At 34.9% G+C, this 17923-nt stretch overlaps 1 protein-coding gene across 1 annotated transcript in view; it reads left to right on the forward strand.

The window, feature by feature from the left end:
- Spec2 (CDC42 small effector protein Spec2) overlaps window positions 1–17923 on the forward strand; it is a 42108-nt gene that overhangs the window by 21462 nt on the left and 2723 nt on the right. Inside the window, exons 2-3 of the mRNA XM_028301481.1 lie at window positions 5770–6291; window positions 17429–17523. Coding sequence (XP_028157282.1) covers window positions 6150–6291; window positions 17429–17523 — 237 coding nt within the window. The 5' untranslated portion in view covers window positions 5770–6149. The remainder of the gene's footprint in view (window positions 1–5769; window positions 6292–17428; window positions 17524–17923) is intronic.

Raw genomic sequence — 17923 nt, forward strand, 5'->3', positions numbered from 1 at the left:
GTTTATTTACTTCTCACATGCTTTCGGCAGGAATTGCGAGGTTATACTGTTTCCCGTGGGTTTACTCGGTTTTACAAAAGTAAAATAACTGGTAAATTTTTCCATTGTTTTGTATTCTTAAAGACGGGTTGCACTTGTACCATCTTACTTTAACTTTAACAAACGTCAAAAATTTGTCAAACTCCATACAAAAATACGGGTTATCTTTATAGTTACGCTTAAAATTAGGTGGTGCAACCCAGCCTTAGAATCTTCTTCAGACTTAAAATGGATGAAAAAAAAAATAACGACTTGTTATTGAACTTCTGAAGTTAATGACCAAAGCCTTAATACTTTATTTTTTATTTAATTACATATCTACCCTAGGACTTAGCCATGTATTTCATACATTTACGGATTTTTTAAAATATGAAAGTAGCAGCTCTACGTACATTTTCCATACCCGTTATATTTACTATAATATCTCGTGGATACGACCTATCCAATGCATTATCTATTTGTATGGTCTTCATTCTTGACGTCCCATTTATTACGCTTATCAACTACTCTCATACATACATACAGCATCGTATCGCATGACTCAAAGGAAGAAAACCAGTGCCGTGAGGACTGACATATACAATCAAGTGCAAAAAATCAACCTACCATTTTTTTAATAACTAATATATCATATTTTTGTGTGGTGTATGTATAATTAATAAATAAATAAACCAGCAAATCGTCAAATAACTTAGCTGATTATTGATGACACTTGCACGTCAAAACTGTCCAGATAAGTAAAAAAAATCATTAATCAATAATTACGAACACAAAAATAATTACACTTGCGTTAGGTTTATTTAACGCAATAGAAAAGATGTTACAGTTTTCTCTTTTTATATTGAATAGCAATCAAATTAATTAATATTGAAAAGCATTTAAGTTAGATTGATTTAGTATAATGTATTTTTAACACTACATTTGCCATAATTAATCAGCTGTTATTTAATACCGATTTTAGCTTTTTGATTAACAGTTTTTTTTTAATAAAAATGGTTAATAATATAATATTTAAAAAGGCGATCGTTTGTTTTGCACTGGAGTGTACGGAGTATAATATGGATACACTGTCGCAGCGGGAGATAGTGTAAGAATAGAACTTATAAATATCGCTAACAAATAACATCCGCCAAGTAGAAACAAGTAACAGTAAACAAAATAATTAATTGAGCAAGAGGAAATTATCGGATGAATTACCTAATACGGGCTAATCTAGCGGCAGAGACTTGCCACTAAAATTAAAAGGAAAAGAAAGGACGATTTTGTGTAATTTTGATTGGATAAAATATAAAATTTTTACTCAACAAGCGGAAACATAAAATATTTATGTCTACGATTTATAACTTTAAACCTTGTTCTTTTATAAATCGATTAATCAATTCCCATCTGAAAGTTAGTTTTTATAGCTACTTTTTTCTAACCAGTAGGTACTATTAGAAAATATTTTTATTGGAATTCATATTTATATTATACGTCGGGGATCGAACGTCGGACGCGAGTACGGCTTGTTTCCCACTAGGCTGTCGACCTTATGTGAATGAGTAGCGGATCCATATCCGCAGTTACTAGGCACCTGTGCGTGTGATTAAATTATTTTCAAATATGTCTTAATAAAATCATTCTCTTGTAACCTAAGATCAGACTACTTTTAGGCTAATTCTTGTTTATTCACAAATTATTTCAGACTTTATCAATGTAGAGCTGTCTTCAGTTACTTCAGTCAAAAATAAAATCTTCAAAGCTGGCAACACCATGACAACCTTGTGTGCTGTGCAGCCTTCATCACGGAAGTCAGTAAATAAAAAAGTTGCTTTTTAAAAGACTGTAAAATTTTGGAAATTGTTACTCCTTGCTCTTCCATCTTAAAAGGTTGCCGACGTCTGACAGGCCTTAAGATAATGTTGTTTATGGTAATTTAATTTTTTTACACAGACTAGGTAATCGATTTCTCATAAAATATAGGTCACTATGTTTTCTTAAACTTTGGGCTTTTTAACCTTATGAACAACGGTATTTCTGCGCCCACGGCGGACGGCGTCGGAAGTGCGCAACAATTATCTTATAAATGCATTTATGTATGAATTCCCGACAGAAATACCAGCGCAAGCGCATCGTGAAGTCCGCGAACTGTGCCGACGGCCTCGCCATGCGCAATGCCACGCAAGGCAAACAAAAATAGTGATAACAGTCCATCTTTTGTTTCAGATATATCGATAGACCTGTATACCTAGTTAATCGCGTAATAAAATTACATTAACTTATAATATTATTAATTATTAAAGGCCAATATTTGACAGTGATTGTTAAGTTTACTTACAAGCATTATAGTCAAGATAACGTGTCAATTTCCGTGGCAGCTATTACTCAATATACATAATTCGATAATGATACCTGCTAACCGCTTTTAACAAAAAAATATGGATTCTAAAATATTAAGACACGGGTCTTAACGCGACGTTTATTAATGAGTAACATTATGTACTCACGGCTTGACGTTTCGGCTGCTATGCTGCAGCCGTGGTTTTATTTAGTTAAAATGGAACGCGAAAGTTTAAAATCGAATATGATGGACTCTATTCTATTGTATTCTATTGCACGCATCTAGAATTTTTTTTGACTTTAAAATACGAGTTTTATCAACCAATGTAACACGTCGATCGACAAAGTCACATTTCCAAGGGCATCTCTACCGCGAAACGCAACTAATCGAACCAATGGCTCGTGACAACGAACCGATTAGTAGTCAATGAAATCGATTTCCTCGCGACACTCGGTTATGAAAACGACACCGAATCGCAATAGGGTTGACGAAATGATTTAAAAGAACTTAATTGCTAAACTTTCCGTTTCAAACGCGCCGAAAACGATAAATGTTTGCACATCGTTGCCAAAATATCAAAGCAATTAAACTATATTACTGTTCGTAACATGCCATATACGTGGTCGTGAATAGATATGGGTTTTTAATTGGTTTTAAGCGTGTCAATATAAGTTATTGTTGTCTATTTATTTTACATCCAGGTTAAGTAAGATTCCTCACTCCTCAAGAGTTTATAAGGAGGTTATTTAATCGGTTCATAGTTAAGTTTTGACACACTCGTATTCTTAAAACACTGATTTATATGTACTTATAACAAAACGTGGAATAATATTCAATTTGAAAACATACACCCTTACTCTACAATGAAGGTAGATTATAACCTAGATGTAGACTCTACATCAAACCTTACTTACATTTTCCTACATGCAAATACCAGTTAAGGGAGTGCCTTTACAGGAAATTATATGACTAGGAAAGGAAATAAAATCGACCATTATGTACGTTTCTATAATTTATAAATAAACATGTGCCTCATAAGATAATATACCTTATCAGTAAACTTTATGCTTATTTCCCAGTGAAATTGCACCAATATGGCGGAGCCATAAATGCAAGGGTAACAGTGTATTTTAATACACATTAATATTCAAACTGAAATTACCATTTCATCTGACATCGAAATCGCCCATAATAGCAATAGTTATACCATAAGTTATAAACTAGTTATTATAAGAAAACTGGAACATGGTTTTACGAGAAATCTTTAATATTCTATTTCCATCAATGTTATTTATATTTATTTTTTATCAAGTAATTCTTTTGAAGTGTAATAAGAACGGAAGTGAGACGAAATAAAGCTATTTGTAATATATTACTAGTATCATGAAATATAGGTTTCACAATGACGACAAATACCTAAATTAACTTAAGAGTTAATTGAAGTAGTTTTCCTGTTTTTGTGTTGGTTTTTAGGTACGGAAAGGTTAATTTACCTAATGATAAAAGACAACTTTGAACACTATACAAATTAAAATGCTTCTAGGTGCTTTTTCAAAATAATTGTAGTGGTGCCTACTCTTGCCTTGATATTGTACCTGATTTTCAAGTTAAACAGAGACGTTTCTCGCCTTTAAAAAGCAATCTAAATAGGGATAAGGTTTGTTTTCATGAATTTCACGTTCCTTCAAGGGTGCTAAAGGAGAAATGGCGATTAAAAATGTAGTAGGTAGTCAATACACTGATTGATATAATTGACGAGTGTGGTTAGAGTGACAGCAGCCAAACTTTCGCTGCAGTGACCGCGCACGCAATGATCCGTTAACACTTTCACAGTCTTTTGCGTTAAACAAGACCAATTTGTTATTTGTGATATAATATACAAATTACTGGATAATACATTCCGTTAACCCCATCCAGTTAATATTCGAAACGTTTGTTATAGAACTTGGTTTTGTGTTAAAAGAGGGTTTATCACAAATGCCACAATAGCTTAGCAGTTGTCAGGAATCAAACTAGCAACCTCTTGAATCCTATGGCAAAACCGTTTACCATAGATGCCTTGGTAGCCTATAGCACACCCAATAACGTTAAAAACGTCTTTGTTATAGCATGTTAAGCTTTTTACACATTATTTTTTATTCTTATGTGACCATGTTTTTAAATATTTAAATTAATAGCTATATTAAAGCCACTCTGAAAAGCGTTTTCTATAGCTCTACCTTCTTTTCACATATCAGACTACTCGTACCAGTAAGTACATGAAAAGATGAAGCCGAAAATTGAGTAGGTACGTAGAGCTGCTGTAATCGAAATATTTCTTCACATCGCATTCGTCTGACGATAAAAACCTCTTTTACACGAGTCTGAAATCTGTCAAAGAAATCAACCAAATCAAAAAATACTGAACGACCAAGCTACCCGACTTACGAGTGAATCATGTAATAAATTATTTTCGCGTTTTAATTAACACTGCACGCTTTCATAAAGAAGCAACTTTAGCACGCCGTTTATTACTACAATGCTATGTATTTTATAGCTCATCATAAAAATCAAAATGGCAGTACAAACGAGTAGGAATAAATCTACAATAAATGCAATAAACGGGAAAGTTTGTGAAGATGAATGCCTCGATACATTTGTTACTCCTTGGACATCCTTTTATTTCTAATTATGTAAAAGTTCAGATATTGATCGCTTAGTAAGACGGTGGTGCACAAATCGAAAGAAAATTTACTCCTATAAAACCTTAAGAAAACTTTTCATAGAGGAAAATCGCCCTAGTTATTCACAGGTAGATTCAATGATTGAAGGCAAAAACATCGAATTCTGTGCGTGAAATGAAGAGCCCCTACGAAAGTAAAAATGAATACATATAACGGTGCTTCATTCTACATAATCGCGAGGTAGCAATGAGGAACAAGTCTAAAAAAGTGCGAATGAATTATGAGCGAACACGTTGTCATCCAAAATGATTGACGGTTACATAGCCAACTAGCCAATAATGCCAACACATAAAATTAACTTAAGTTTCCGAATTCCTAGTGAAAAAACACATCTTTCTAGAAATATCTAATCATTAAGAAATCTCATTATCTGTCTTAAATGATCACAAAGCAAACATTTATTTTGTTTTAACTAATTTTTAGCAAATATTAGCATTAGTTAATTGATCCTTATGTCACAAAACATTACCTATTCAGTTGACACCACATCAAACTCTACATTTTAGTTGCAAAATAGCATTAATTACCACTAAATAAGACAACACAGTGTGTGAGCATACACAGCGATTGTGTTTACATTCCTTAATGAGGTTCCAATGCTTACATCCATTATTTGATGACCGAGACAAATGTAAAACAAACAGCCGATTCCACGAAGCTATTACTAAATTGTCTCATTTTTTACAGATCTTATCGGGGAATCATGCCATCATCGCTATCACGGCGGAGATCAGCGGAGAGACACGACGCCATTTGAATTCGAGATACCATCCCTCACGGAGGATCATCTCCGAGCACCTCCGTGCCATTCCGACCATAGACGACGCGAGCGCCTGGCTGCGTTCGGAAAATTCAATTTTGAAAAAAGAATAAATCGAGACACGAAACTTAACACTCGTGTACCTACGCCTACGCCTTATAAAAAAAACAAAACCCGAATTCAAAATTTAAAATTTGAAAAAGGAACATAGTGCCAACAGAAGAAAACAAAAAGGTTCGTTTACACAGCGCGTGTGTAATCGTACAGTGAGTGTGTGGTGTGGACTAAATTTGTGAAAGACACTAAGATGGCCAGCACTGGTGGTGAGATCTGGCTGCAGTGGTTCGCGTGCTGCTACCAGCCGGCGGCGCAGGCGCAGCGCACGCGCCGGAGAATAGACAGGTCTATGATCGGCGCGCCTACGAACTTCCAGCACACAGGACACATAGGTAAGACGTTTTTCTGTCAACCCATAATCGGAGAAAAAAGCTCCAATATCATTGTTTTTGGATCTTAACACAAGGCAAATACAGTTAAAAAATTGTAATAATTATAAGCAGTTGAGGTTTAAACTTGATGATATAATCGCGTGAACGAACTAAATACTTAGTAGTTAAGGAAAAGAAAGTTGAAAGTAATCTGAAAATTAAAATATCAGTTTATTTGTTAAATATTTCCTTTCACAAGTCGAAATTCTTTTGACTGTGTAAAGAAAAGTAAAGTCTATAAACACGGTCCTTATTCAAAAAAAAGTTAAACACACGTTGAACATTGGTTTAAAATTACATTTCTATACTAAATGACAAAATTAAATGACAATTTAAAACAATGTTCAACGGGTGTTTAACTTTTTGCGATCCCATAACCTTTTTATATCTACCATATTAAAATCTGATAATTTAAACTAATCCATAGTCCTACTACCAGATTATTTTGTTAACTTTGAATTATTTTATTAACACATAACCTACAACAAGTGGATACTATTCAGTATTCAGAACACCACAATGTAACTTCAAGGAAGAGGATTTCAAGCAAGCAAGCAAATTACTCAGCTTATTATTGTCTATGTTAACTTAATGGTTCCGTCAAAAATTAAGGTCATGGGACAATGCCCAAGATCTGCGTAAGGCCGACGAGTATGTTCAGACACTTCCTTGGTCACAATGTAAACTGAAATTATGTTAAGTTTTAAAAAGACATCAATAAGACTGTTTCCGCGTATTTAAAAATGTAAGTAAATGAAGAGTCAAGCGACATAACACTTAAGCTTAAAAGTTTTATGCGACGATCTGTAAATTTTGGAAAGATATGGATTTCTTAAATAATTGTTTCTAAACATTGGAAAGATAATTACTTGAGAGGAACTTAAGAGCGGTAAAAAAAAGAGGTTTCACGAAAAAAAACTACAACAATACAAAAATAAAAAACGTGGAAAATCTGTATCTGACTATACTTGTATTGTAATGAGTGAGGTGGGTTTGCCTTATGTTACCCCCTTGCCTTATGTTACCCCCGTTACTTAAAAAATAATTGTAAAGTTAGCACATAAAATAGCAGTAGAGCTTTATTAAGCAAATTGCGCTTTTGTAACATTATGTTCAAGTCACTTGTGCCCTCACTTGTGCCTGTTTTTTTACCCGACTGCGCCAGAAGGACTATCTTTTTTAATAAAATAAACACGAAACAATCACGAAGTTGTTACACGCGAAGTTCGTGTCTCCGAAATTGATAGTGCATCAGTTTCTGATAAGATCCACGGCGCTGATGCCGATAGTGATAAGAGATAAGAAAAGAGATGAACAGATGAGAGGCTTTCTGTAACATATTTCATGTTCACGTGTGTAAAATGTGGTCATCTCATGTTGATACAATTTAATTTATCGAGAATATTAATGCGCATCTCATGTTAATACAATTGCATTTATCGTAAATATTAATCTGCAAGTGCCATCATAATTCTACGAATACATACTCACTCTAATTGTCTTATAAGACCTAAAAGATACTGAAATCAATAAATACGACATTCGAATAAATTATAGAGATCCTTCGGCTGAAATGGCCATCATAAAAAATCGGTATTGCATGGAACAAATCTGCTTATGTTTGGGTCTGATTGCAGATGAGCGCAAAAAAATATCGGTCACTAAAATACATCTTGAGTGTTCAAGGTTTACAAAACTGCTAAAGTCGATTACCAAGGTCTAGAAAAAAACAAAAGAAACGTTTCAACACTTATATCAGTCTCACTCGTTTGCATAGTAGGATCTGTAGGATGATAGGGAGTCGTTCGCAAAACTGCCATGGACACCACCAACGAAAGTAAATTTCATGCATGGCTATGGTCATCCAAGCCATAGGAGATGGAAAAAGTATGCGATAGGTCGTTCACCTTGGATTGCTGGAAGGTTATCTCGATAGGGCCTGACTGACAGCTCTTATCGCCGAACTGTCAAGTGCCACCACTCGATATTCAGATAGCATTGTTTCGATCGCTTTCATGTCAGGCATTTCTACGGATTCACGAGCACGTTTAGGATTAGCGTAGACATTAATTTGATATTCATAATCCATACAGATAGAGCCTTTGACGTCAATCTAGAAACCCCCAAAACTCTACATTAGTAGGTATGCCCACGGTAACGAAAAAACAAGTAATCGTCATCAATAAAAGAAAAACTTTTACATTGCCAAACTTTACATAATTTTGGATCTTAACACAAGGCATTAATTTTCATTTATAGTTTAGAGCGACAGAAATGAGCTTTAACGAAAAGACAAATATTTTAGAATCATTTCATGTGTGAACTGGACTGACACTGACAATTATTTTCATTAGAAATAGCTGTATTTTAAAAATATAAATCAGTTCTACAAAATTTCATAATTCATTAATAAATAAATCAAAGTAAAAACAAATGAAAATCCAGGCGATAAATAGTCTCCAACCGAATAAATTTTTTGTCAAGTAATAAATCAACTTATTTTCGATAAAATAGATTTCCAATTTCAAGGCAATCATGATGATAAGAATGAATGAAATAGGTAAGACTTATTTTAATACGAGCATGAATCTAAAACAAAATCATCGGTTATTGAATTCTTAAATGTTTGTAAGATAGATTAGGTACAAAAAGTTCGTTCGTTTCAGCCAAAAGACGTCCACTGCTGGACAAAGGCCTCCCCCAAGGTTTACCACAATGAACAGTCCTGCGATGCCCGCATACAGGTTCTTCCCGCGACCTTTACTAGATCGTCGGTCCACCTAGTAGGAGGCCTGCCCACGCTATGTCTTACAGCCCACAAAGAGTAAGAACGACACAATAATCATGTTGCCCGCATTAATGTAGAGATATTAAAAACTTAACTAAAGCTTCATAAAGGTCTAAAAGCAGTTCAAAGTCTGCAAGGGAGTCGGCGACGGAACGTATAGTTACATAAAAACTGCTGGCAACATTAGTATGCGAGCAGCAACACGCACTCCGAATCCGGCGCCCGCGCAGCTCGGCTGTCGTATAACTGCTGTGGCCACAAGTCTGATAGATTCCCAGATTTTTTTTTACAAAATAAATAAATGACACAAGATTACTTTTGAGCGTAAGAGATCCAAGTTATGGTTTGTGCCGTTTGTATTATGAACCATAATTTAAAATAATGTGCCTTCTCCACTAGTCGCTCTACCCACTGAAACAAGTTACAACAGCACGATTTATCTTTTAATTTGGTACCTCAAGAAATATTTACCTAGATTCTTACAGAACTGCTTTGCTTTATACAATTCGAATTTGTCATTAAAATACAACATACGTTTTTTAACGAAGTATTTTGTGCTCCCCATTATCTAGACCCTAACTTATGGCCACCGGCATCTCTGTTTTAACTATTATGAGATAAAATAACTATGATTGATGTATTTCTATATCAACAACGATAGAAACTGCGTACCAGTCGAACCTCTTTCTGATATCACAATGTTTTAACATCACAAATCGCACAGTCATTGTTCCCAGAAACAAAATTTCAATAGTATTAAAATCTATTTAATCATGCATGTTTCTTATGACAAGATTCTTCTTCTTCTGCTGTGCCTTTTACCATTTCATTTAGGGTCAATTCCTAACTATTCGTTATGTGTCGCCACCCTGTGCCCCATTTGTGGCACATACTGTATTAGTCTTTGCGCAGCAGCGTTTGATTCGTTTTTTTATTCGGACAGAGAGACCGATTTCTATCGAAAGCAATTACGAGAACACTAGTCTACTAAGTTTTTCTAGTCTCGAAGCTTCATACCAGTTAGCGATAAAAGTTATGGGAGATCTACATTCCTCTCTAATAGACAAGCCCTTAAGTGTAGATTATGAATACCTTAAATGCAACATTGTGTTTACTATCAGGGTAGAAAACAAAAAATACAGTTGAAGGAATATCCCATATGTACTTATTAAAATCTTCTGGCGTTAACTTGTGCATTTAAAAATATCAATTTTTCCCACCGTTACAAGTTCTATAGCTGAATTCAGAAGCCATAATAAATCAAAGTTTACAACTTTGGGGGAGGCCTATGTTCAGCAGTGGACAACTGAGTTTACAACTTATAAATTAACTAATTATTGGGATATTATAAAAGTCCGACTATCAAATAAAAACAAGTCACTTTTTAAACGACGCTTATTGTTTTAATTTTGTGTTAAGTTATAAAATAGCAAGAATTGTAAAGGTCTCCTTCGTCATAGTCCTGTTTTATTTTTAGGTCTTTCGTGCATTAATTATAATCAGATCAGGCAGTAAATCGATATGATTACTGGATCAATCGATAATGGGCCTATCGATTATTTTATCTATACGTGATTTATTAAGCGTACCAGTTAACGGAGTAGGCGCAAAGCTACCCTTTGTCTATGGCTTATGCTTATCAAAAACAATAATGTTTAATCTACTTATTATTTTGATTTATTGTTTGTTTCCTTACTATGTCCGTGGTTGCCACTCACGTATTGGTGTGTCTAGGAAATTACGGGCCTAGTAATTATTGTAGATAATTACCTGTACGTTTTAGCTTTCTTTAGAATATTACGAGTACTGTTTACAGTCTTGCAAATAAATAAAACTGACTTTTATTGTCACAGTGTCATCTAACTAAATGGCAGCAGATTACCTACGTCTCTAAGAAACGTCCATGTACCTTACGGAAGATTTTCATCGTATTAATAAAACTAGAAAATTGCTTCATTCTACTGCCAAAAACTATAGTTAACATTTTGCCGAATAAAACCAGCATTGCCTGAAGCGATTCGCGGTATAACACTAACACAGATCAAGTGCCGGCGCGGAAGCGGCGCGCGCGCACCGAGGAATGTCTGTGCGTAATTTTGGACCGCCCGATTATTGCATATTAAGCTAAACACTGAAGTTTCTTATGTAGTGGTAATAGGGACGAATTTGCAACAAAAATGTATAGTCTTATGTGCTATCTTCTGTACAAAGGGCATGCACGCACAGGGCTTTAATAGATATTAGGTCATCTATCTTTTTAAACTTAACCGTTTGCATTACTCGCAACGTAGGATCGTCGAAAAGTGCTTTAATGTTAGCTCTACATTGTATTCTGTGGCTCTTCTACTAAATCTATGTATTTATTTACTCTCTCAACCCGTCCTCAGCTAGCCTAATAAAATAACACAACATTACTTAGTCAGACTTCTCTCTTGTCATTGAAGAATGCACAGTCTTGTTAGTTTTGCTTTGCTCCTGAACCGCCACTCGTATTTTCTATAGCGAATGTTTGCTACATCAGGCGGTACCTTTGCCTTTCATTTATCATGAATGCTTTAATAAGCAGATCCGAATAAGATGAAATAAATCGCTGTGCGTCTAGTCGCATCGCATCGCAGTTGCTAACGCGTTCCGTTTGCGACGAAAATAAACTACTATGCGCCCGCAAAGCGACGTGTACGCATGACTCATCTCCATTCTAAACAGGCGAGTACATTCGCGTACAGAGGCGGAAACTAAAACTTAATTGAGTTTAGGCTTGCTTCAAAATTGAGGTTAATACTTGCGTCTGTGCTCATCTACATATTTCCCGGTAGAGTTAAAGGCTAAGTATTGCGGAAATGTAAGAAACTATGACGACTTGTCTCTCTTTTCACAATCTAAATGAAGATATCTTGCAATGAAAATGCAGAACAAAGTGAGAGAGGAATCTATAAGTAGCAATGCCTCTACATCTACTAAAGATTTGGCAGTAAAGAAATTTGCAAATGACATACATAGTTGCTGAAATTTAGCTCATAAGTAAAGATAGTTTAAATTCAAAAGTAACCAGTTTGAAGAAGATTTGAAACTGTATTCAAAAAGTTGTTCACTTTTGTCTGTGACTACCCCAAGTGTCAAGTTCCATTTGTTTATGTGCTGTGTACTCAGCGCTTGCGCACAAGTAAACACAACGCACACTAACTCGCTGTCTGTCTGTGGACATTACAAGCCTGAGTAGCCATCTAATGCTTGAAATTGAATAGAGTGGATACAATAATCATTATTGTCCTGCAGCTTTTATACTTATTGGCTTAGACAAGGACGTTTGAAAATGGCCGACTCTACAATGATACTAGGAATAGGAAGTCTTTGTGAATTGTAATTTTTACGTGCCCCTTTATTTTTTACTGAGATTCCTATACATATACATAAATACATAGCATGTTTTTAATATAACACTTCGTCCTTATGTTGTCTTAGCTTTCTTGAGCTTAGTTTCGCAAAATACACTAGATTGCATTAGACTCTACTCGTATGATCAAGCACAGTCAGTCAGTACAATGTTACAGTCCAAATCAAAGAATCACAGTAATAATTTGCAAACCCTTTGATATGAGTATGACCCATTCATGTCGTGTAACAGAAAAATTTAGATTAGTACTATTAACATGTGGTCGTTGCATAACTCGCATGCGGCTATGAAGGCAGCTGCTAATTCTGGCGATGTTTTAGTAATTACAAACATTGTGTCATCTCTGTTCATAATACTTAACAACCGCTATAGTTATCGTTGGTGGTTCATGGAACTTTGGTTCGTCATAAATTGAATTATGGGAACAAATATCCTTATTTGGTAACATACATACATAGAACTTGAATTATGGGAACGAATATCCTTATTTGGAAACAGAGTTCAAAGTTCTAAGCTATAAACACTTAGTAACGAAATTATTAGGATGCATGATATTTACACTAGCCCGTAAGTTTAGTAAGTAATAAAGAATTCAAGTTACCTACATATTATTCGAATTCAACATTCTGGTCTAGAAGTTTTCTATTCTTGCATTTTATAGAATTCATTTCAAATCTCTTTGATTACCTATTCTTCTGCCTACCTATTTTCAAACTGTTAGTATTATTACTACTAGCCTATAGATCTTGACAAATACACTCTTTGACAGGTTTAGGTAAGTAGCTGACCAATAGGTCAGAGGAATCGGACGACAAGCAAAAGTTAGTAGATTCCAGTCCTTCCTAAACCAGTGCAGTTTTAAAGTGAAATATCATGGTATAAACAATTAGTCATAGTTAAGCATGCCATTTAATTAAAGTTAATTGTTTTAGGATATTAATCTTCATAATAGCCTGCCTGGTCGAGAAATGTCAGTCACCGAGTCATGACTACCCGATTAGTTGATTGCACCTTGTTTAAGTGAATTAATAACTCCAGTGCCCTTCGTTGTAAATCAGCAAAGGTACCTGGACAAACCAGTAGTTATTTTTAAATAATTTACCACTAGCAGCTAGCAGCTAGCGTCTTTATATCGTTTAATTATAAAAAGCAAGCTCAACTAATTTATTATCGCCTGCAGTGCCTCAAGAGCTGAACACTAATTTTATTGTTCCTGGTTTGACTTCTTAGGTGGAACAGAAAGTCGAAAAATCGTCTTGTATGCTTACGTTTTACGACTATCATTTTATTAATCGAAAAGTTAAATATGATTCCGTGATTCAGAGAACATGTTATGTCGTTGGTCCTTCTGATCATCGCTGGCTGGTCATTCGTTGGTCCTATCAACACTTCAACAGTCGTATTGATGGCTGCTAAAGTCTGACAGTTATAAAAACATCCACGATTGAAGGTCATGAGTGATCTAATCAAGTAATCTAAGTAAGAAGTGATGTTCACAAATATACCGCACTTACCATGCGACAAAAAATTGAACAGACAAGTATACTCGTACCTACGCTTCCATGGATGTCAATTAAAATAATTGTACATAAATATAATGATATCTATGTAAAACCGTGTCTTCTGCACAGTCACCGGCCATACGAGACACGACACGACCGCTGAGCGACAAAGGTTAAGGTCGAAGCGATTTCGGTATTTTTTGTAAAAATATAATGTGGTGACCTTGCCTCTAGGGCTGCCACATTCAAGTTGGTATTTTAAGTCTTCTGTTTTTAAATTAGCATAAAGATTGAGTTCAAATTATTACAATGACCATGTGAATTAAAAATTACTTTAGTCCTCGTTATTTTACTTGACACCGCATCCCAAAACTCAGTAGTTTCAAAAAATACTAGGTATTAGTTTAGGAGCCGCTTAATATAATCACCATTAGAAATCGTAGATAATTGTTGCAACTAAAATTGAAATAATAAATAGGCCATAAAGCGCGTGATAGTAATATCATCCATCATACGAGTAGTCTTTTATAATAATGTTTTATAAGTTTTCATTGTGAGCATGGTCGTCTCGTCGTACCTTAGTAAAAAATGTGGTAAAATAAAAAATATAATTAAAATGCTAGAGAAGAGATGCAGGTAGAGCAATTCAAAATGTTCTTTTTCGGAAAAAAAAATTTTGTACATTTCATTCGTTTATTGGAAGAAATTGCTGATTGACAACCCTAAATAAATTGAAGATCCCCAAGTACAGTCACGCTACTTGTGTCGCAGCACGACCAGTAATCAAGGCCTCTCAAATACGTAATAATGGTAATAGGCCCCGATGCCTTTGTAATAGACTAAAGCCTTTATGTTTGTCTGCACAAATAAGACTGTTTGGTTATTTGAAAGGTCAGAAGAATACATTAATCCGTGTTGAGGTCACTAAACCAATGTGAATGGGTTAGATGAGATTTATGTGTTAATGAAGTTATGAATGTATTAAAAATTAAATGCACGTTTCTGAATTAAAATTAAGTTTTAGTTCTCTATTTCATTGATTGAGGTTGCTCATTTGCTTTAACTTTCTGTATATTATGTTAAATGGTGATTTTTATTTCTCGTTTTCTTTACCTAATTAATGTCTTTTGGAGGTGTTTTATGATGTTTTTTTCCAAATTAAAAATTCGATTAAGCAACAAAGTGATAATTTTTGTAAGACCCATAAACCACAATAATGAGATTTTGAAGATCCTTAAGCTTCCTCTATTATTTTGGTGGTTGACTTTGAAGTGCGCAAGCGCATATTCGCGCAGCCTCCTTCAAGGCTTTGGCTGCGGAAGTCCGCGAGCCGAGCATTACAAACATATTCCTCGTCACGAATTGTTGCGTAAATTGCGAAAAAACGCGAATCTGCAGCGAATTGATATCGATCGTGATAAGATATCTACAGACGTAATTTCTACGTAGGCATAAAACTGCGCAAAAATATTTTAGCTAGTCGTTTTACGACGTAAAAATAAACGCAGTCTAGCTAGTTAGTGCAGCAGTTAGTTGGGGCAGGAAAGTTCTCGAGTGGCGACCACGGGCTGGAAAACGTAGCGTGGGCAGGCCTCCTACTAGGTGGACCGACGATCTGGTAAAGGTCGCGGGAAGAGCCTGGATGCGGGCAGCGCGGGACCGTTCATTGTGGAAAACCTTGGGGGAGGCATTTGTCCAGCAGTGGACGTCATTTGGCTGAAACGAACGAACGAACTAGCTAGTTAGTTAGCAAATTACAGTTTAATCAAATTGATGAAGTACAGTTATTAAATGTCCATTGGTTTTCTGATAGTTGTTGCTTGTTTGAAACGGTTTAACGATTTAACGAACGATTAATTCGAGAAAGTACGCTACTCTTCATTAAAAAATTCAGAGAAAATTCTTAGAGTTTAAAAATAGTTTCCCCATTTTGAAAATGAGCATCACAAATGCAAAAAGAAACTACGAAATGTAAAAGTTCTCTTTCCAATGATTTTTCCTGTAATAGTACTAAAGGAACAATCCAAAGAGCTTGCTTAATTAATGTAAAAAATCTGTACAACTTTGTTTCTGTTAAAACTTAGCACATGTCTGTTGGATTGATTTATACCTATCATTATAATATAATGTATAATATTAGTCTTCACGTTAAATGCATGCTGTGTTTGCCTGTAATAAGTTAATACATTGAACATGTACCTATTCTTCTTAAGATTTATACAATTGTATTGGTGTAATTAACTGTTGGTGAACCAAATAAATAAAATAAAAAATAAGAGATCTGGTCCTACTTCTTTATCGTCGCATCTAGTCCGTGGCTCAAATCGGCCTATATCCGCGACCTCTACCAGTCACCTGCCTTTCCCTTCCGATCGCTAATGAGCCATTGTCTGAATGACCATTAACGTCGATCGCTATCTCCGCACTACGACCTTAATGGGACTCGATACTTTATAAAATTGATATGCAATTTAAAGAAAATTACTATCCACTAATTTTATTATTCGGTGGAAAACCAGGGGAAAACGCCGCACTTTTTGGACACAATAATACGCTACATGTGCAAAAATATTGCAAGAAAATTGCTACAAAACGTGTCTTTTCTGCGGAAATTTTGAAATTGCTGGAATGATTTTCAGGATATTTTACACAATTAATACAGTAAACTACTTTTAATAAGCTCCTTTTTTACACACCGATGAGAAATTAAGTTTTAGTAGCAACTAAAACCAATATTTTCTATCGTTTTCGCATAAAATATCTTGGACGTGTAGTAAACATTAACGAAACGATTTGATTTATAAGCGATTGTAATTTGATAACAACGATTGGCCTCGATTATGGAAAGTTTAATCGTCTCCAGGTCAATTTATAATCAATTCTGCTCGCCGATTGAAGTAATTTATGGACGTGTTCCGTAATTTATCAGATTTCACTGCTAATCTTGGTTTGTCGTTTTCTAAGCCCTGTTAACCAGCAGATTTGAATATCATAATAATATTCTAATCGATTTATCGGAACCTAATCTAATGATGTCTGCTGCCGATTAAAACATGTGCCTAAATGAGATCTTTTCCTTTTTAGCGTAAGGAAATTCTAATTCTAATTTATTTAATTCTAATTCATTTATGGCTAAACTAGACACAATTACTTCCGGATAGTTCCAGACAGACTCACATTTTATCTACAGTTCATTAGTCCACATCAAAACTCGATTAACATCTCTAATCTAAGTATTTAGTAGATAGAGCCGTGTTTTAAATCTATTTGTAATTTTACCAATAATTCAGCTTTTGAACCATATTTTTTTCATCAAAGATGTAAAAAAACATGTTTTTTTTTTATACGTGTACAAGTTTAGGTCAAAATTTATGAGTGACTATCAAATTAAAATGTATTATCATTGCGTTCCAGGGTCGACAGACGTGGACATGCCGTCATCGCTGCTCCACTCCATCCAGAACCAGATGCAGAGCAAAGGCGGCTACGAGATGGCGTATGGTGTTAAGGTGAGCGCATTACTTACTTTTAAATTACAGAGGCTAGCACATCAAGCTAAATACTGTTAGATATACTTTTCTGACGACCTTATAAAGTAGCAGGAAGGCACTGGGTGCATGGCAGAACCGGGCGATGTGGAAATCATTGGGGGAGGCCTATGGCTGAAATGATGATGATGATGAAACTTTTCTATTGACTATCTTGGCTCTAGCTACGAATAGTTGATTCAGCTTGTCTTGTTCTCAATTAATTTCTATTAATATAATAGAAATTAATTGAGTTATTAGTAGATCATGAAAAATGGTTTTAGTAATTTTTCACGCACGCTTTATGAATAATGTAGAGCCTGTGGTTTTTTATTTATTTCTTTTTTATTAAAATTAAATTTCTAAGTTATTAACAATGCGT

This window comes from Ostrinia furnacalis, unplaced genomic scaffold (genome assembly GCF_004193835.3).
Source record: "Ostrinia furnacalis isolate ACB-3 unplaced genomic scaffold, ASM419383v2 OfSCF0924, whole genome shotgun sequence".
NCBI classification, from domain to species: domain Eukaryota; kingdom Metazoa; phylum Arthropoda; class Insecta; order Lepidoptera; family Crambidae; genus Ostrinia; species Ostrinia furnacalis.